This window comes from Carlito syrichta, unplaced genomic scaffold, assembly GCF_000164805.1.
Source record: "Carlito syrichta isolate Samal-C Ts95f unplaced genomic scaffold, Tarsius_syrichta-2.0.1 Scaffold314796, whole genome shotgun sequence".
NCBI classification, from domain to species: domain Eukaryota; kingdom Metazoa; phylum Chordata; class Mammalia; order Primates; family Tarsiidae; genus Carlito; species Carlito syrichta.
In genome coordinates, this window is record NW_007258892.1 from 547,495 (window position 1) to 568,587 (window position 21,093).

The 21,093-nt window shown below is 43.3% G+C and overlaps 1 protein-coding gene across 1 annotated transcript in view; it reads right to left on the reverse strand.

The window, feature by feature from the left end:
- Window positions 1–19,525: 19,525 nt before the first annotated feature.
- JUN (Jun proto-oncogene, AP-1 transcription factor subunit) overlaps window positions 19,526–21,093 on the reverse strand; it is a 2,625-nt gene continuing 1,057 nt past the window's right edge. The window contains exon 1 of the mRNA XM_021705880.1: window positions 19,526–21,093. This exon is cut by the window's right edge and continues 1,057 nt beyond it. Within this exon, the coding sequence (XP_021561555.1) occupies window positions 20,803–21,093 (291 nt within the window). The 3' untranslated portion in view covers window positions 19,526–20,802.

The window sequence follows — 21,093 nt, forward strand, 5'->3', positions numbered from 1 at the left end:
CAATCTGCAGGCTACTTGGAGAAACAGGCAGTGTCAGCGATCTCACAGATGTCTGTAGAAGTGTGACTCTGACGAGTGCTGCAGAGGGAAGAAGGCCTATGCTGCTGAGGGACTTATATGTGAAGTTGGCCATGTCAGGGGGATCAGGGAGGGCCTTACTGAGGCCTGATGCTGGAGCCTGGGCATGCTCTACGTGTGAAAAGGAGTGAATATGTGAAGAGGGAAGAACCTCTGCTAGGCAGAGGAAATGGCATGTGTGTGGGCCACTCTCCAGATGAGAGAGAGAGAAGAGAGGTGGAAGCAAGGTGATGCAAGCTGAAGAGGAGAAGCAGGAGGCGCCTGATGGCACAGGAGGCCCAGTCAAAGACGTTTGTCTTTATCTTGAAAATCATGAGAATCTGCTAAGTAGTTTAAGCAGGAAAGGGGGGTTGCCACATATGTGTTTTGCTTACTCTCAGTGTAAAATGAGTTGAGTTCACGGATCTTCTGGCTGCAGGAAAGGGAATGAACACAGGCAGGGTAGACTCATTGGGGGAGGCTAGTTAGGAAGAAGAAAGGTGATGTTCTTTTGACTAGCGTGATGGTGATGGAGAACAATGGACAACCTGAGAGATAAATAGGAGTGAAATCAACTATACCATGAACATGGGACATGCATAAAGGTTCAAATATATCTTCTAGGTTCTTCTTAGACATGTGTAATTGGATGAATGGAGTACCATTCACTGAAATAAATAACCAGTCAGCCTTATTGCAGGGCTGCCTTGTACAGTTGTGCGAGCTGTGAATTATACCGGGGCATTTGACTGAGCAGCAAAGGTGGAAGATAAGAGTCAGCCCGTGCTCTTTTGCTAAGCTACACATTTCTGTATGGGATCATGCTGGAGAAGCACCTTCTCATAATTTGCAAGAAGTTATCCATTTGGCCAGCTAAAAACAGTTATACCTCTTAACCAGCATCGCGGGCATCTGGGCGGGAGTAGAGGCGGTGTTACAGTGGGGGAGGAAGGGCTGGAGACGGGAAGGCCAGGACCAGGGTACCCGGATGGTGGAGGCAGAGGCTGGAGGAGGTGAATGGAAAGTGAAAGAGAGCAATGAAAGTCAGGTTGAGTTTATTTATCCCGCAGTGGCCATCTCTGGTGTTTCCTGGACTCCTGACCCACAGGAAGCGATCCTGCCTGTGGCTCACCCTTCCTGTTATTTTGATTCTTTTGTCGGATGCCTTTGATGAAAGTAGACAGGGAAATCCAGACTGCTGGAGAGCAGAAGCACTTTAAGACCCATCTAGCTCTACTCTCTCATTCTATGGATGAAAACACTGAGGTTGGAGAAACGAAATGCTCTGTCCCCATCCCTATGCTAGGGTTAGATCCCTAGTTTCCTGATGCCCCTCCTCATGCTGATCTTTCCTCCAACAAGAAATCGCAACTGACTGAGGTTTCACTGCCAGCAAAGCACACCCAAAAGTGCACAAGCATCACGTCAGATTCACCTGAATTTGGATCCCTGCTTGCCCTTCTTCGCCATGTGACTGTGGACAAGTTACTTAGTCTCTTTGAGCTTCACTTCTCCCACCTGTAAGAGGGAGACAGAAACACTCACCTTGGATGGGGGCCATGAGGATTCATGTAAAGCCTTTGGGACTCTGTCTAATATTCACAAGCCACGATCTAGACCACATTCTCCACTTATGTCATCTTCTCCAACCTCTGTCTCTCCTCTATCCTTTCTCTGTTTCTGAGTTCAGCAGAGATTCTGCAGAAAATGCATTTCTTTGGAAGTTCTTTGTACAGCCCAATATAAGTTTAGCCTATCAAGTAAACATGATATGAAGAAATGACTCTGCATTTCCCCCTAACCTTTCACTTAGGGTTCTGCTCCCTGAGATGCAAACAGAAATTAAACCCTGGCCCCTAAACCAGCCTGCTACTTCTATCCATGAGAACTCTACACAGATCTCAGGAAGCTTTATTTGCAGACAGCAGCTTGGAACCAGAAGCAAAAGGAACTAGAGAGGAGTCTGCAGAGAGCAAAATAGAAAAACCAGTTTTGGGCCAGGCTCGGTGGGTCAGACCGTAATCTCAGCACTTTGGGAGGCTGAGGTGAGTGGATTTTGTTTTTTCTTTCAAAGTGATTTTTGGATGACACATAGTTACTCTCATTTGTTCCCCGACTTTGAGAGGCTGGCAAATAGCAGTCTTATTCTGAATGTCTGCTGTTACTCCTAAGGTTTTATGTAGAGTAGAAAAGATTGTTTTGAACATTTTTCATGGACAAGTGGAAGCTGTACTCGTGCTATAAGTGATTCATCTTGGAGAACTGATAAATAAACAAGAATGACTGCTTGGAAAATGGATGGGAGGGTGAGTTGTTCCAGAAGGGCTTTTCACTCCCATGCCAGCTAATGGTAAAAGCTAGCTCTCAGAATAGCAGACATTCTGTGGAGGGACACTTTAGAAGGGGCTTGATTCTTACATCTCATAGATAATATCAAAAAAGGTATTTCGTAAATTTCTGCTACAGCCAGCTACTTTCTCATGGCGATAATATATCAGTAGGCTGATTCCATCTTAGGCTTTGTCCAGTCATTGTGATGTGGCTGAAAGATGGGACCAGGATGCTGACCCAGCTGAGCCTCTGGGGTGAGCTATGTGTGTAGGGTGCAAATTTAAGGAGGCACCAACTCTCAGGGTCATAAAAATGCAGAGTCAGCCCTTGTGTGACCTCAAAAGTGAGTACTTCCTTAAATTTTTCACTCTGGGAGACCCTCTTGCCTCACCCTAATTGGGGCCCTGGAACTGCATTAAAATCAGGGCTCTACCACCTACTGGCAGTGTAAATTAAAGTAACCTTAGGGAATCAGTTAGAATTAGGTTTGGCTATCACAGGAAACAATAACAACAACAACCAATAAGAGTAGCTTATTTCTCTACAGCATAAAAATCTAGAGCAAAACAGGACAGGGCTTGCATAATGTCCCTGCTCCATAAAGTCATCAGATCCTGGATTCCTTCCTTTGCACTGTTCTGCCATCCCTAGGGTTTTGCCCTCGTGATCCAAAAGGGCAGCATCCATGAACTGAGCTGGGGACACCCATGTTCCAGGCAGAGGATGGAAGAAGGTACATGAACCAAGTGAATGTATTGTGGATATTTTAAAAATTAAAGTTATAAAAATGCAGATCAGATTTTTTAAAACCCATATAGTACCAAAATGAAATACACATTTTGGACTGTGAAATCACCTGTAATTGCTATTTGCATCAATCCTACTTCAAATTCCCAGCTTGAGCATCTTGTTTATTGCAAATCTTGGAGACTGAACCACAGTTGAAACTGTTTTCCTCTGAACGCATTCTTCTGGATTCTCATCAAATGTTCCTAAAGCCACAGGCTCGAAAATGGGAAAATTACCTAGAGTGGAGCAATAGACATCTGTGGTATTTTCCTTCCTAGTATTTACTTCCCATTCCAGTAGGCATACTCCAATTTTACTTTGAGGAACTACCACATTCCTTTGCTTAAAAACTTGGTGGAAATTGTCATATGAGCTGCAGATGGGAGAGGTAGTAATGCACCTCAAGCCAGGACAATCGTTTCCCTCTCTCCCAAGAATTTGTCTCTTGAGTAAAATTATAAAACAAGAAATATGACTGGGGACTATTTTCTCTAACAAACACATGGAGTTCAGATATAGTCCCTGAGCTGCTCTGAACCTTGACCTTTCTGAAACCTTACTCTTCAGTTTTTTTCCTTCAAATCCTATTTGTGATGACCCATATTTTTCTAGCAAATCTCTTCTATTTAAGTTAGTTAGAGTCTGTTTCTGTTGCTTGCAGCCAAGCGTCTAACTGACAGAAGTATTCATTTTTCTACCTTAATATTTGAAATTATACAGGTTGGTCTCTCCCATCTTTTCAATTCTATCTGTTTTCTCCTCCAGCATTCCCCAGATGAGGCCACTAATGCCTCCACCTGTAGGCTTATCCTTTTCCTGTTTCTCAGCCAATTCTAAAGCACGATATAAAGATGCTTGGCTTTCTCTTGGAAGGGACTTAGTTGAGTATCCCTCTCATATCTGGGTTTTAGTGAGTAATAGACTTGACTTTGTCCTCAGGACTTGGACCACTGAAATGATAAGTTGTATGCAGGATATCGGAGGAGAAGTCTCAGGGGCTAGGGAAAAGGCCAAAGCATCATGTAGCCTTCAGAAAACAAGGGGGGCATGCTTGTTTTATTTCCTACTCTATCCTTAGGACTAAAAGAATCATGGTTAAGTACTCAGAAAGTATGCTGAATGAAAGAAGGAAAAAGCAGTAGCAGTAAGAAGGGCTGAGATCCTGGTGGTAGAAACCAAGTGAAGAGGTGTGATATCACAGAGATGGAGAGCTATCAGTGAGGAGGAAAGGGAAGGACATGGAGTTAAGAGTGCGAGAGAGATTGGCTTCTTAAAGGGGCCAACCAAGGCAGTCACCGGGCTGATTCTGGTCTTCCACAATCTTTTCTTGCATTCTCTTTTCTACTAATTACATTTATTAACCAAAGTCAACCCTGGGAAAACCTATAGCTGCTATATTATGCCTCTCTGATCACCCCTACTTCTTCCTGATGGTTTGGCCCAGCCTAGCAGAATGACACTCTACCTTGGTTCTTCCTCTCAAGTGCTGGATTAGTCCCCTGTCCTAATCCCTAATTCAGGGCCTGGGGCTCTCCTGCCCTGTTTTGCTCTTCCAAGTTCTCCTCACTAAGGCCAGAGAATTGCTTTAGCTGCTTGACAGGTCCCTGAGGCACTGCTACCAAGGTGTGGCTCCCTTAATGATGACCTAGTTAATAAAAACAATAATGACAATATCTAACATGTATCGCGCACTTACAAAAGTCAGGTCCTGGGCAATGTTTTTTACTTTTGTAATGTGCTCACCACAACCTCATGAATGTAGTTATTATATTGGCATGGACTGCTGGTTATCTACCAAGTATTTATTCTCCCAATCCCAAATGTTATAGAGTACATTTCCCAGGCTTCCTTGCAACTAGCAGTAGCTAAAGAATATAAATGGAAGTTGCTGGGTCAGCTTCAGAGAAAGCTCTTTAATGCTGACAGGGTGCCTTTTATTGCCTGGGAATATTGGCTGGATTGTGGATAGGACATCTGGAGAGCACCTTGTAACCATCAAGTGACTTTCGGATGGAAGCCATGTGCAAAGAATGGTGGAACAGAAACATAGAGGGAACCTATGTCCCTGATGACTGTGGACCTGTCACACTGCCATTCTATAGACTTCTTTTCTAACAGAGGAAATGAATCTCTATCTCTATAAAGTCATTAAAAGTGTTATTTGACTGTTCTATTTTGTGCAAAAATATCTAATCCTGATTGAGTTGTCATACATGTGGCAGACATATTTAGTGTTCCCTAAATATCTATTGCTCTTCCACATCTCTCAGTCTCCCTTGCAGTTGAATTGGGCCATATGTCTAATTCTGACCAATGGACTCCAAGCAGAAATAACACAAACCACTTTTGTGCGGAGACATTTAAGAGCCAGTGTGCCTTTTCCAGCTCTTTTTCCTGCCACAATGTAGAAACCACATGGTGAGATGGCACTATCTCTGGAAAGAAGAAAATGGCACCTCTAAGTCACTGGATATAGAAGGACTCCCACTGATCAGCTTTTGGGTGATTCTTTGGGTAAGTGAGAAATTGACTTTTGTTTTGCTAAGTCACTGAAATTTCAGAGTTCATTTGTTACCACAGCACAGATTAACCTATCCTGACTAATATGCCTCATTTTATAGAGATTGAGTCTCTCAGCATTCAAGTAACTTGCCCCTATCAAGGGCTACTAAGTGACCAACTTTATTTGACTTACAATAGCTAAGTTATGCCCCAATCTCTTCCTGAGTATTGGCTCTCACTTGGAATCCCTGATCCTGTTGGCTTTCCATGATTTTCTTCTGTCTAGGTCCTTTCCTCCTTTCCCTCTGTCTCTCTCTCTCTCTCTCTCTCTCTCTCTCTGGCATGCATAGACAAAAATGCCATAAGTCCAAGTCTTAAGCAATGACACCAAAATCATAGAATTGCTTCTGTAACTCTTCTCTGTCATGGAATTTATTTTGAGTCTTGGCTGGTTGAGTTGGCCATTACTGAAAATGACTGCCCAGCATCCGGCTCCTATTTGGTCTTTGGCTAAAACAAAATCTCAAAATTCATTTCCATCACTGAGTTTGTAGTATACAGTAATATGGTCTGAGAACATTGAAGAAAAAAAGTGAGATGTGACCATATTACTGTATGTGAATCATTCAGCTTGGTGAGTTGGAACAACTTGCTCCTAAAAAAAAAACAAAACCTTGTGCATTTAACAGATGTTATTATATTCTGGGGGCCATGAAAGATGCTAGAGATGCAAAGAGAACTTTATGATGCAGCCCTTACTTTAAAGGAGTACCCAATCTAATCACCTGTACAAATAAATAAAAGCAAAATTAAAAAGTGATACGCCCATGGAGAATCAGTGTATAGAGTAGACACAGTAGTGACACCAAAAAGAACCATTTTTCTCACCTGGAGTGATCCTGAGTCCCACAGGAATGGGTGTTAGTGATATGATTACAAGACCTGCTGAACATTGAGTGTTGTGCTAAGTGTTTTCCAAAAATCAACACCTCTTCCCTCGTTTACAACTATTACGTTTATGTCATGAATGAGTGCAAAATCAGTATCGGGAAAAGACTGACCCAACGTCCCATAGCTAAGATTTTAGCTCAGTTCTGCGCAGCTCTAGAACTCCAAGTCTTCCCCAGCATACCAAACTGGTATCCCTGGTGATGAAGACGGGTTTAGATGGGTTTATTCTGACAAAGCGAAACTCCCTCGTCTCATTATCCAGTGAGTTTTCTGAGCCAAGCCCTCTGCAGCTCAGTCACAGCGTGGGCTTCTTGGAAATTCGGTGCTAGTTCTTAAGGCCTCCCTACCTGCTGAGACCTCTTCTTCATCCTGAAATAAGAGCTGTCCTGTAAACAGCGTCTGGAGCTCGCTTCCTGGCCTCCGGCTGGTGGAGCAAGAACATTTCCAGTGCATATGCTTCCCTGCTCTGTTAAAAAAAAAATGTGTTTATACTTGGCCCCCTCTGGAGGCGGACGACGCCCATACTTTTGACCCAGTGTAATTTGTTGGCTGGATTATTCCTCATCCTTTACACCGAGAAGCAGAAACCCCGCACCCGCCCTCTGGCGCCATCTACCGGCACGGTATCAAGTCCGAGGTGCCCCCTGCAAGGGCGTTGTGATGAATCCAGCAATTGATTGGGTGACTCGTGACACTTTATTAGCAGATTTTTTTTTTCCTTTTCTTCATGAGCTAGAGAGTGACCAGTGAGTAAAGAGATTATATGGCAAATATATTACCTTACTTTAAAGAGACTACAGCCTCCTTCCTCTCACTTCCCCCACCCCGCCAGTTGTGACATTCCTTCATCTTTAATTCTTTCTTCCTTCGAAAATATTTATTTTGTTATTGTATAGAGATCAGGGCATGGTGCACACAGCTGCACACCTGAGCAAACAGAGGGGCTGACTGTTTTGCTGGTGTAATGAGAAACATTAGTTTTGAGCTCATTACTGTGATTCCACAATGGGCACCAAATCCCACTTAAGACCCACCGAGGAAGTCTTCAAAGGGACTTGGTCCAGTCTGTGCCTGGCGAGCATGCTGCCTCTTCGAGTTTTTGCACAGGCATAACCCATGTTTGGAGACCCAGACCTGTCAGATCAAAACCAGGCCTGGCCTGCAGACCTTGAAACAAGTCAAAACAGTGAACCTTACTCATCCATTTTCAAAATATGGCCTGTTTTCTTTACAAAATGCTGCAAAGCCTCTCAGATGGGCGCTGGCTACAGTGTTTGATATATTAGGGAGAATCCTGACTCCTTCCAGGTTTCTGCTCGTCTGTTTTAAATCCAACTGGCTTGGCGAAAGATGGTTTTTCTTATACTTTTTCATTTGAAATGGAATTTAAAACAGCAGGGGCAGAAAGCCCAGATATGGATGTGAGAGAAAATACATAGGCGCCCGGAGTTCCCCATTCACCTTTCATGTTAAGGAAAGGGAACTGGCATTTGTTGCAAACCTACTGAGTGTCAAGGTACCACTCAGGAAGTGTGATGTAGCCAAGCTGTTGGAATTTGACATTTTAAATGCTTTTGGTTTTTTTCTTCAGAGGTGGTTTGATGTTGTGATCAAGAGCTTGATTTTAAAGTGAAATCCTGCTCCTGTCTCTTGCAGTCACGGGGCCTTTTATTCCTCTTGTTTGTCTCTCTCTCTTTCCTTCCTTCCTTCCTTCCTTCCTTCCTTCCTTCCTTCCTTCCTTCCTTCCTTCTTTCCTTTCCTTTCCTTTCTTTCCTTTCCTTTCCTTTCCTTTCCTTTCCTTCCTTCTTTCTTCCTTTCTTCCTTCTTTGGGCAGTGGTGAGATCTTGGCTCACTGCAGCCTCAAACTCCTGGTCTCTAGCGATCCTCCTGCCTCCGTCTCCTGAGTAGCTGGGGCTACAGATGTGTGCCACCACGCCTAGCTAGTTTTTAGTTTTTTTTGTAGCGATGGGGTCTCATTGTGTTGCCCAGGGTGGGTTCAAACTCCTGGCCTCAAGTGATCCTCTCGCCTCAACATCTCAGGGTGCTGGGATTACAGGTGTGAGCCACTGTGCCAGACCAACCTTAGCCATTTTCGGTAATCACTCTGAGTCTCAGTTTCCTCACCTGGGAGCAGGCCTGTGATAGCTATCATGAGGTTTAAACAAGGTGATGCAAAAGGCATTTGCCACGGGTCTGTGCACATCACAAGAGCCTCACAGACAGCTCATGTTGTAGCCAGGAATATGAATTTCTGCTTTAAGAACCAAGTGGTATGGCCTTCAGAAAAATTCTGAGTTTTCTTTGCTCTTCGTCATCTAACCTCTCAGATTGTTGAAAACTTGAGGGTTAGGGTACTATATTCGGACATGGTGTATTTATTAAACCACACACCATCTGGAACCACCTGTCCCCGTGGTCTCCCTTCTCCCTTGTTCTGTACCCTCCCCCTGAGGGAACCTTACATTCTAACCACATTGGTCTTCTCGCTACCTCTAACACATGCTCTTGCTGAAGACAAGGACACTCTGTCCACCCACTCCCGTAAGCCTGACTGATTCCTTCAGGTCTCAGCTTAAAGGTCACTTCCATGGCACAGCCTTCCCTAATGACCAGGCTGAGTCAAACTCTTCAACTTACCCCAGCCTCAAATGCTCTGGCCGTCTCTTCACAATATCTGCAGTGATCCTGCTGGCACATCTTCTTGGCAGCAGTTTTCAAAGTGCTGGTCTTGATAAAGACATTGCAATAATCTAGTTAATGTCCCTCTTCCTTACTTGACAGTCAGTGGGCAGGAACTCCATCTGTTTTGTCCATAAATAGTTGATGCTTGACTGATGGGCCCTCTGAGTCCTGTTTGCCTTAGTCCCTGATGCCCCTCTCGCTGGAACTACCATCACCCCATTTTACTGTCAAACTCTTACTCCTCCTTTTTAAGATAAAATGCCAAACACGTCCTCAGTGAAGCCAGCGCTGGACTTTCTTAGGTGGGTATTTGTTCACAAGGTACCTTGCATTTACCTCTGTCACAGTTAATATATATATTTGATGTCTTACGTAGCTTTTCACCTCCAGTGGGTAGTGGGTGCCTGGCACAGAAGAGTCACTTAATAAACATGGGATTAGTGAAGACAACTCAATTCTATATTAGTATCCTAAAAATGGAAAGCTTTTAGACTATTTATGTCAGATATTGATCACCATAGCTTCTCTTAGAAATGTCTTAAGACACACGGTACATACACATCAACCTTTCCTGGTATTTCATACTAGTAACACAAAATGTATTATTCAACTTCTTGTGTTTGTAACTAGTTCTCATTACTAGGAATTTGCAGAGACCTTTTTCACATCTTGGTTACCAGGTGTAAAGATCTTTGATTCACGTTGAGAAGAAACATTTCATTGTATGTTGAATGCTCCTTCTCCGAATACAGTTATAATAACAGTCTATCTCATTCTCTCTTCCATTTTTACTATTTCAGTAGTTAAATTGTGGAAATACTAATGCTGCTGTTGATACTCAGGCAGTTAAATGAGTAGGTGAATGGGGGAAAATACCAACTGGAAGTAGGTGTATTTGGCGGACTTCTTGACATTTCAAACTATTGTCTGGAGAATCTTCAGTTCTCTGCTTTAATTGGCCTGGATGAATTTTTTTTAACAATAAACATTATAGCAATAACTAATATTAATAAATAACTTTTAACAGAGTATTTTTACATGTGTTATATCATTTAATACACCCTTCCTGGGCATTTCCACCCGATGAAGTATGTTCTTGGGGATTTATACCTGGATCCTCCAACCCATTAAAAGAGACCAAAGAGTACATCATGAATTGTGACCCAGTTTTAGAAAGGTAGTAGTAGATTACCTTTAGCGTGCTCTGTAAAGTTGGATAATCACAGCCACAACAATAATCACAAAATGGATGGGCTCTGTTAGTTAACATTTTCTCTCTAACCCCCCATTATTTACTCCCTCCTAGATCCTGATTTTTCTTTGGATCTCTTCTTCTCTGAGTCTCTGACCATGTGGTTTGATGGGACTCCACAACTCAAGTTTCAGGAGTGGAGGACAATTGACTTATACTTAAGCCAATCAGTATATCCCACCCTACCCCTCTGCCATAGTGATTGGTTCAAGGATGGCTGTAAGACCCAGTCAAACCAATGAAACACAACTCCAGGAGGATGTAAAAATTGCTGGAACCATCTTTTTTTTGAGTTGGAGTCTCACTCTGTCACCCAGAATGGAGTGCAGTGGAGGCTCCCGGCCACCACAGCCTCGACCTGCTGGGCTCCGGCGATCCTTCCGCCTCAGCCTTCCAAGTAGCCGGAATTACAGGCATGCGCTACCACGCCCGGCTGATTTTTTGATTTATTGTAGAGATGAGGTCTCGCTGCCCAGGCGGGTCTCGAACTGCGGGCTCAGGCAATCCACTCACCTCAGCCTCCCAAAGGTGCGGGATTACAGGCTGAGCCACTGAGCCCGGCTTGGAACCATCTTACCTCTATGGATGGAGAATTAGGAGTTGCTGGACACTACCACATGGAGACTGAGGGTGAAGCTAATCTTCTCTTACCAAGCTGAATGATAGAGAGAAGTCAAAGCCAGATGATACACTTAGAGGCCCATTTGTAGCCAGGTCTAAAACTATATTGACAATGGCTTTTCATTGATATGTTTCAGTAAAATTCCTTTTTTGCTTAAACTGAGTTTTCTGTCATTTGCAATCACAGAATTCTGATACATTCATGATTTGCCAGCATTAGGCTAATTCCCTTTACATACATTAGTTTATCCAATCCTTGCAGCAACCCAATGGGAGTAGATATTATTGTTTGCATTTAATAGCTAATGAAACTAAGGCCTAGAAAAGCTAACTATCTTCCCCTAGAAGTTGATACTAGGATTCGGGTCTTCACCACTGTGCTGTTTTCAGGGCATGCGAACGTGGCTGGAGAGTGGTCGCATGTTCCTTCCTCGGGACTCTATCCTCACAGTCGTTTTGTCAATTTCTCTCCCTCTCCAACACTCCTAAACCATTCCTTCAATTTGCTCTCCTTCCCTTCATCTCCTCTTCCACTCTACACCTTGACTCCAAGGAAATAAACATTAGCCCCTCCACCCAGCAAGCTCAGGGAGCCCAGGTTCAATGTTGCCCTGTCCAAGGCACAAGGCTGACTGAGATGACCCTTGCATGGCCCTCTGGCCTGCTTGCCTTGGAAACCATGGCCTTTACCTGGGTGCGGGGCATTATTTCTTCCTTTTCTGGCACAGAACTGCTCTCAGAGGCTTCTTTGACAGCACCCAGGGCAACCCAGGCTGATAGGCACCCTGCTCGAATAAGGCACTTCGCTGCCTGGGCATTTGTGTGCAGCTGGCTGTGTTTGAAATCCTGCCTCTTTCTGACTTCACTTCCTGAATGTGCTGACAGGCTTCTGAGCCAAGCCAAACAGGTTCACAATGCCGTGCCTGCAGAGTATTCCCCTGCGAGTGCAGCTGGGGAAACAAAACTTTTCTCCAGCCCGCAGAGAGGACCTGCCAGCCCTTATATGACCAAGAAGTAGGCCCTGTGAGACCTCGTTGAATCTTAATGGGAAACGTTTTTATTTCAGTTAGGGCAGTGTGTGTGTGTGTGTGTGTGTGTGTGTGTGTGTGTGTGTGTGTATGTGTGTGTGTATTCCTGATCATTTTTCTTACATTAACAAGTCTACAGGGAAAATTGGTTAATTACTGCTTTCCTGCTATATATAGGTGCTTTACATATATGATTCTCCCAGACAACCTTTTGTGGTAGCCATGGTTGGCTTCAGTTTTTACAAAGGAAGGGAGGCCTAGCAATCAATATTTAGGGACTTACCCCATGCCACCCAGCTAATGAGTGGCAGAGACCAGATTTAACCCAGGGACACTTGACTCCAAAATCTGTGTGCCTCTTACTCATAATACCTCGATTTTGTCTCCCAACTCCTAATGCCTCTGTTCTCTCCCCCAGTTCACAATACCTCAATTCTTAATGTGTTCATTCAGAAATGTAGCAAGGAACAGTGGAAGGGGCAGAGGCTCTGGGGTCTTTCTAGCTCTGGTGTTTGGCAAGTTAGTTTTTTTCTTTAAATCTCAGTTTCCTCTATACAAAAATAAAATGATGGCAGTGCCTATTTGGCAGAGAGGTTCAATGAGATAGAAATGTACACAGCAATACTACTCAGGAGCAAAGACCTATGTGGACAAAGCAAGTTCTTTGGACTCAGAAAGATTTGGATTATTTCAGTTTGGGCTTTCACCAGTCACTTATTTCATGAGCTTGAACAAGGCCTTAACCTCCATTTTCTCATGTATAAAATAGAGCTCTGACATCTACCTTGTAAGTCCTAGCACAATGTCTGCTACATAGTAGAAGCTTTATAAGTAGTATCTATTATTAATATTATTAGATGTCAGTTTTTATTATGCTTGTGGTAGACATTGTTGGCTTCTACTGAAGGATACTATCCCTACTGGAGTTAAGATAGGCTAGGTAATGCTACACAAATGAAGCAACCTTCAAACTCAGTGTCTGAAAACAACTTCTCTTCTTTCCTGTGTTAAATGTTCACTATAAGTATGCTGGGGGTTGTTGGGGGGACTCTTATCTACATCACTGCCATTTAAGAACACAGGTTGATGGACGTTCCATTTCCATATTTCCACAGTTGCCAAGACAGGGAAAAGGGAACGTGTTGAATCTTACACTCACTTATTTTTTTGTTAGACTGTAAAATATAGTTTATTTAGAAAGTACATTAGAGAGAGGAGAGAGAGGAGATATGAGAGAGCGCGAGCAAGAGAGAGAGAGAGGAGATTCACCTACCCAAGGTAGGGGAGGAGGCCAAAGCTTAAGAAAACATGGCCTGACCATAGTTCAAAAACATATGGCCCAATGTAGTTTAGCAAGGCAATGGCCTACACTCACTCTTAAGGCTTCCACCCGGATGTAATATGTCACTACTGCTTGAATTTCTTTGGCTACTGTAAGTTGAAAGGCCTCTTCCTCAACTTCAAGAAGGTAGGAGATAGGGAAGTACAACTAGTCATGGTTGGCTTATTCCCTTGTCATGGATGAGTTTGGGTCTAGACACAAGACTTGCTCCTGGCCAATGGGACAACAGGGCAAGTGTACTGGGGTAGAGGTGGGCAGTGGCTAGGAAAGGTTTTTCTTATTAATAAACGGAGAAAAATACAGTAAACATTCCTGCATTGTTAGTGATTAGGATGTTTACCTGTGTTACCAGGAATGGCTGCAAGGATCTTGAGTGCACACAAGGAACTTCCTTGTCACACTGAGAATGGTAAAATTAAAAGATAGAAAGCCGGGCTCGGTGGCTCAGCCTGTAATCCCGTGCCTTTGGGAGGCTGAGGTGAATGGATTGCCTGATCCTGCGGGTTCGAGACACGCGTGGGCAGCGAGACCTCATCTCTACAATAAATCAAAAAATCAGCCGGGCGTGGTAGTGCATGCCTGTAATTCCGGCTACTTGGAAGGCTGAGGCGGAAGGATCGCCGGAGTCCAGCAGGTCGGGGCTGCGGTGGCTGGGAGCGGCCACTGTACTCCAGTCTGGGCGACAGAGTGAGACTCCAACTAAAAAAAACCAAAAAACCAAACCAAAAACAATTAAAAGATAGAAAGCACCTGAACCCATGATGGTGTCATCGAGTCACTATGTTAGCCATCCTTGGACCTGTTTCATGGCCAGACTCCTCATTTAAATTGTGTCTTCTGTTACCGGTCCCTGCAGGCATCCTAACTGGTAGAATGGCCAATATCAAAGCAGCTCAAATGCCTGCCCCATTTTCTTCCAAGATTTGAGGTGAGGTTGGGAAAAGTTCCCCCTTTAAGCATCAACCTAGGATGAATCATTACATCCTGGAGAAGATTAGCCATCAGCAGAAGAAATCCAGAGATGTGAGAAATATCCACATTCTGTCCAGGTGTCCGTTGAGTACCTATAACCCAAGAAGGCAATAACCTGATCAATGATCTGGTATCACAGTTGCCTGAAGCAATAGTGAGGCAACCATTAGCCAATGTTTTTAGTGGATATACATGAAGGAAGTTTGTATAGCAGGAAACTGTCAGGGTGTCTCAGCGCAGAAATATTCTGTTCCCTCCAGAGAGGGGGAGATTGCAACAGGGCAAGGAGAGTTCATTAGATGTTGCTGCTCGTGGACAAAATATCCCAGGAGACTATCTGATTACCTTTGCTCAGATGTTGTGCACATCAAAGAATCTTCTGATGACTAATTCGGTTCCTCAGGGTCCTTGATGTAGAAGTAGGGGTGTACATTGGCTAAGAGACCCAAGGTCACCATGTTTTCTGGTTCCTGGAACAATATAGGAGAAAAATATAGTTCTTGATGTGTGAGGACTGAATTGTGTTCCACCAGTTATTGGATGCACAGCCTCAATAATAGCAATTAAAACTCACTGGGAGCCTTGGCTTCTGTTCCTGTGAGACACAACTTACTGTCAATGGGCATCCCCACAATAGTGGTGAAAATAAAATAAGATAAAAGAGGCTAAAGTACTTTGGAAACTACAAGAATATGGACAGGAGAGCACACATTTCATTACTTGTCACTCTTCCTTTGACTCACTCCACTCTAGGGGCTTAGTCAGGCCTCCTCCTAACAGCTAGGGTGTACCAGAGTCGTTCCCAAGCTCTCCCTCCTACTGACTCTCCACCAGGGATGCTCCACCCCTATTCTCCTACTCTTCTGCTCTTCACCTGGTGAACTCTTAGTCATCTAAAAATTCGTAGCTGAAGTATTTCTCCAGAAAGGTCTCCTTTGCCACTAACCCAGTTTAGATGTTTTTCCCTTAATAAGGTCCAGTTCTTCATAATTGCACTTGAACCATACATTTGTTTGTGTGTTTATTTACCGTCTCTCTCAACTAGATGATAAATTCCACGAAGGGAGGCATCCTGTTGATTTCACTCTCTGCTGTGTTCCTGGCACAAAATAGGAATTCGATATTACTTGTGGTAGAAAGTGAGTGTTAAGTGAATGTGAGGTGTTATTGTCCAATTCCACCAACATAAATAAAAACATTGGCTCCTTTGTTTATATATCAAAGAGTTTGTAGGGCTTGAGCAAATTAGCTTCACTGAACTTAATTCTGCATGACTAGATCAAATCAGTTTTGGTCTTGCAGCAGTGAGGACTAACTCTGTACTGTCAATCTGGGAGGCCTGGCCCAGGTGGTCACAATCTTGTTTCTTTCATATTTGCTTATTTGAGCAGGTGGGCTCTGGACCATTTTGCAAGATGACTTTCTTTCAGGATATCAAATTAAGTGGAGAGGAAAACATAAGTATGGGACAAGTAGTATAAGTGAAAAATGAACTTCCTAATGTCCCTTTTTAAGCCTAACTTGTCAGAAAGCTGCATACAAAGAAATGTGTCCCGATGTAGCTTGGACCAAGTCATCTTCTTCCCATTCCTCCAACTCCAAAACTACTTTAGATACCACAGGCATCCTACATTAAACTAAAAACCTCTCTTGGGCATTTCTCCTCTTACTTGGCTTCCTCCTCACCAGTCCATTCTCCACACTGTTGCCAGCATTAATCTGTCTCAAGTTGAGTGTGTTCAAGTCCTTACTGTGTTTCAAATTCATCTAGATTTCTCCATCACCTATGGGATACATGGAATCAATATTACTTCTCAATCTGCAACTTTTATGCCTTACCTCCCTTCTTTTCCTTTCACTCTTTCCTTCCCAGTCCCTCTAAGCAGCTTACAGGCCCCCAAATGCACCACGTTTTCTCATGTTTCTGTTCCTTTGTATACAAATTCCTCCCCAACCTTTTCTGCCTGGCGAGTTCCACTGGATTGGCTCTAGTGTTAGCTATCTTGTGGAGCTTTTCCTAAGAATGTCTCTTTCTTCCCCTATTTAACACCTCTTTCTTATAGCACATGCTTTGTGCCATTAGAATAGTTTCTACTTTATCTCCACACTTCTCCCCACCTGAATGTGAGCTCCTTGGGAATAGGGATTATATCTTGCTCGTCGTTGAGTCTCCACAGCCAAGTCTAGGGCTTCAAAGAGACGCGAGTTCAGGGTAGTGCCCTGGTTTGGGGTGCCAGAAAGTCCAAAACCAAACAACTAGGGTTAGATTCCAGAGTTAGGAAGGGATAGTTGTATGTTCTGGAGCCATCTCAGGTTTTAACCCTCTTCCCCTTTTTCATGAGATTCCACTTGATCATACAGAAACAGGTGGTAGAGGCAAGGAGCAGGCAGATTAGAAGACACTGTCTTATTCCTCGGTTCAACCAATGCATTCTTCTCTAATAGTGGAAGGACACAGGGAATAGATGGATTAGCATGATCCCTGTCTCAGCAAACAAACATTGGGTACTAAAACTTCTGGACTCTTGAAATACTTGTAACTTTACGAAGTTCCCTCTGTCATTACCAATAAAGCTTATTGTTTTCAATGAAGCAGCATCTGGAGCTACTTTTTTGCCTGTCCAAGGAAACGCTTATTATCCAGCCCCATCTCCACCTCCAGGACGGATGTTCAGGCAGACCCATTTTATATAAGAAGGTGCCCACTCGCATTCATGGAGACAGGAGGGGATGCTCTGTGTGGCTGGAAGTATGGATGCATTAACAGTTTATTCTTTTAAGAACACTCATTGAGAACGAGACTTTAGAACTTGGTGACTGGCCAGGACTTTCGGGGGGGTGGGTGGGTGGGTGATCCATCTGGAATCATGCACCTGGAAATGGATGAAATATATTTACTAGAAGAACTTAAAACCAGAAATTATGTTGAAGAATTTAAGTTCACTTGCTCAGTCATTAAACATTTATTTTATGAATATCTATTTTGTGCCAGACACTGCACTAGCAGTTTGAGGATCCACTAGTGAATAGGATAGGATTCTGGTCTTAATAGACTTAGTAAGTGCTATCAAAGGAGTTTGGATAAAATGTTATGATGCTCAATGGAGAACTGTTCATTCTACCTAGAGATGGAGTTAGTAAGGAAGACTTCACAGAGAAAGTGCCACATATGCCAAGCCTTGAAGAATGGATAGTATTTATCAGTTGAACCAGAAGGAAAGGTATTCCAGGCATAGGGATGCAAGCAGAAACATGGAAAAAGAACATGGAATTCAGATTCATGTGGAGATAAGTCTCTGAAGGTGGACATGTGGTTATTCAGTTCATAGTTTATTAACCTTTTTTTAAGTCCTGAAATTCTAGGAGAACCAAATAAAAGCTTAATAAAAATCTTTCTCCCCAGAAAGGCGTGTGCATGCACAGGCATGTGCGTGCGTCACACACACACACACACACACACACACACACACACACAAATTTTGTAGGAATTTTCATTGAGTTCATGAACCCTCTGTCCCAATGGACACAGAGGGTTAAGAATTTCTAACTGAATTATTTATTTCACATACATAAAACAAATTAAGAGAGTATTGGTGACTTTATGTGCCACTAACTTCATCTTCTCCAACTATGAATGTTACCTAAAGAATAACTCTTTGAAGGCCTGTAATAAAATTAGCCATTGAATGTTTACAAGTCATTAGCTGATCTTTTGCCTCCAAAGTTTATTGGCGGTCATAGGTTAATTTTCTCTACCACTATTATTTTTTTCCACGCCTTTTGGTCAGAATGGTTAGAATTTCAGAGATACATATTTAGAATGTTGGTTGAAACAATCAAGCATGGGGCTAGGCCTGAGTTTCAGACTCTTTTTTTTTTTTAACACTGAAATCTAAAGCAAACTGGGGAGTGGTGTGGCTTTTCTGTGCTGCACTGTTGTCTGGGCTTAGTCTACCTTTGCAGGTAATTAATTCCCCAGCCTGCTTATTTTTTCTAGTCCGCTCTTGTTTAGCTTCCACAGAGCCCCACCCCAAAGTGCTTTATTGTCCCTCTGCTGACTATTCCTACATATGGTCAAAATCAACTCACCTTCCGGGTTGCTGACATCGGCAAATTCACTGTTTGGCAAACTCGGCTCTGCTCCCAGTAACCCTTTGTTCAAGAAGTGTTATTACAACGGAGAGTGTATCTGATAGCTAACAAGCCTGTCCAATCTCTCCCACTCCTAGATCTACTCCCAAGGAGAAACTCTTTGTGTGTTTGGATTTACAGCCACAGGCAGGATATTAGCACTCCCAGACCTGTTGGGTACTAGAGCACTACTAATGAGCAAACAGCCCTGCCTCAATTAGTGGTTTGTGAAATATTCCTGGATATCAAATTGCTTTTGCTGCTTGATAATCATACTGGCTCTTGGGATGAAAAGCAACCAAGCAAGAATTGCTCCCTTGTTGAGTACTGCCTTGTTGATCTCTAAAGTTATATCTGTAGACAGAATTTAAGTTTGTCATTTCCCCAGAGCTGAGGTTTGATTTAAACATGTAATCACTGTGTTAGTGTCCATGTTTTCTCTTGCAAATCTTTTCCATAGTATTAGATTACCATCTTTTGAGACTGATTCTGTAATAATTATTTAAACAATAGGCTGATCATTTTAGAAACAAATTAAGAAATAAACTATAGACAGATCCAAAATGCTAAACTGCTAGCTATACTGGAAATTTCCTTAGGCATAGGTATTGGTGTTGGGGGGGCGAGGGGGGAAGTAGAGAGAAAATCAGAGATCAAAAGAGAAAATGGGGAGGGGTTAATGAGATTGGGAGAATGTTTCAACCAGTTTACAACTTCTAGTTGACTCTTCCTATATTCTTTGCTTCTTAATTCCTGAGTATAACTTCAGATTGCAGTAATGTTAACCTCGGTAACTGAAAAGAAAAGCCTCAATATATAACTTGGGAAGAAAAAAGTAGTAAAGGGAAAGCAATTCAAGATCTGTTATTGGTATTTGAATACATTTATTGTGACAAGATGCTTGTTATAAATATTCATAAGCAAAGGCCATCTTATTTATCTAGGACTTGCTAAAGAAGATTCCAAATTGGAAGGATACATCTTTTGTAAAATCTGCCACCAGTTCCTGCTTTGAGAATAAGCATCTACTGTTAAATTTCTACTAACATCATAAATGGTCACAGCACATGCCACTTGATACAATACCAAACTTTGAAATGTCTGACTTTCCAGCGGGCTGCCCCCCTCCCATGCAGTCACTTTTTCCCAGTCTCCTGAAACACCACACTAACCTTTGGTAAGCAATTCTATATAGACAGTGGGAGGAGGGAAGAGTATAACCTGATGATAGCATCAGATACATGTATTTCTAAAGTCTAAGAGAACAGTTTTCACTTCTTGATAGGAAGAAGCACTGAGAGTGATTTTAAGTGACACTCTTAACTCCTTCAACTTCACCTAGATATCTATTATCTATAGATGATGCAGAGAAGAGGTTGGGGGTTACTTTTCAATATTTTATTGTATTTTCTTAAATATCCTTTCTGGAATTTTCAGAAACAAAACATAAAAAAATTATATACTTTATTACAAATGGTAAACTCAGAGTGCTCCAAATCTCTTATTTACAAACAACACTGGGCAGGACACCCAAACAAACAAACATGGAATAACTTACAAAGGCATGAAGCTGTTTATTGACAGTAATCAGCTTTCATCAAATTAAAAAATATATATATGTACATACACAATTAACGAAGGCAGGCCAGAAAGAGTTCATTTGTAAGCTCAGCTCTCACAAACCTCCCTCCCGCCTCACAAACCTCCCTCCCCAAACCTCCCCCCCTTTGTGTTCTTAAGGAGTACTACAGAAGCAATCTACAGTCTCTATTGCGGTTTGCAATCCCCTCCCCCTCCCCCCCTTTAATACTGAATGAGATCGAATGTTAGGTCCATGCAGTTCTTGGTCAATGTTACAGAAAAGTCTAACGTTCTGTTCTCGCGGGGACAGCCCGTCCGCAAAGCGGGGCAGCCCGCAGGCGGCTGCTCCCTGGCTCCACGCCAAGGGAGGGCGCGCCAAGTCCTTCCCACTCGTGCACACTGGGGGCGCCGTCAGGACGCAACCCAGTCCAACTTGGATACCCTTGGCTTTAGTTCTCGGACACTTCTTTATGCTCTCCGTAGCAACTTGTCAAGTTTTCAAGTCTGTCTCTCTGTGTTGTTTTTTTTTTCTCCGTTGCCCCTCAGCCCCCGACAGTCTCTCCTCAAAACGTTTGCAACTGCTGCGTTAGCATGAGTTGGCACCCGCTGTTAACGTGGTTCATGACTTTCTGTTTCAGCTGTGCCACCTGTTCCCTGAGCATGTTGGCCGTGGACGCCAGCTCCGAGTTCTGCGCTTTCAAGGTTTTCACTTTTTCCTCCAGCCGGGCGATCCTCTCCAGCTTCCTTTTCCGGCACTTGGAGGCGGCGATACGGTTCCTCATGCGCTTCCTCTCCGCCTTGATCCGCTCCTGGGACTCCATGTCGATCGGGGACAGGGGCGGCGTCTCGCCGGG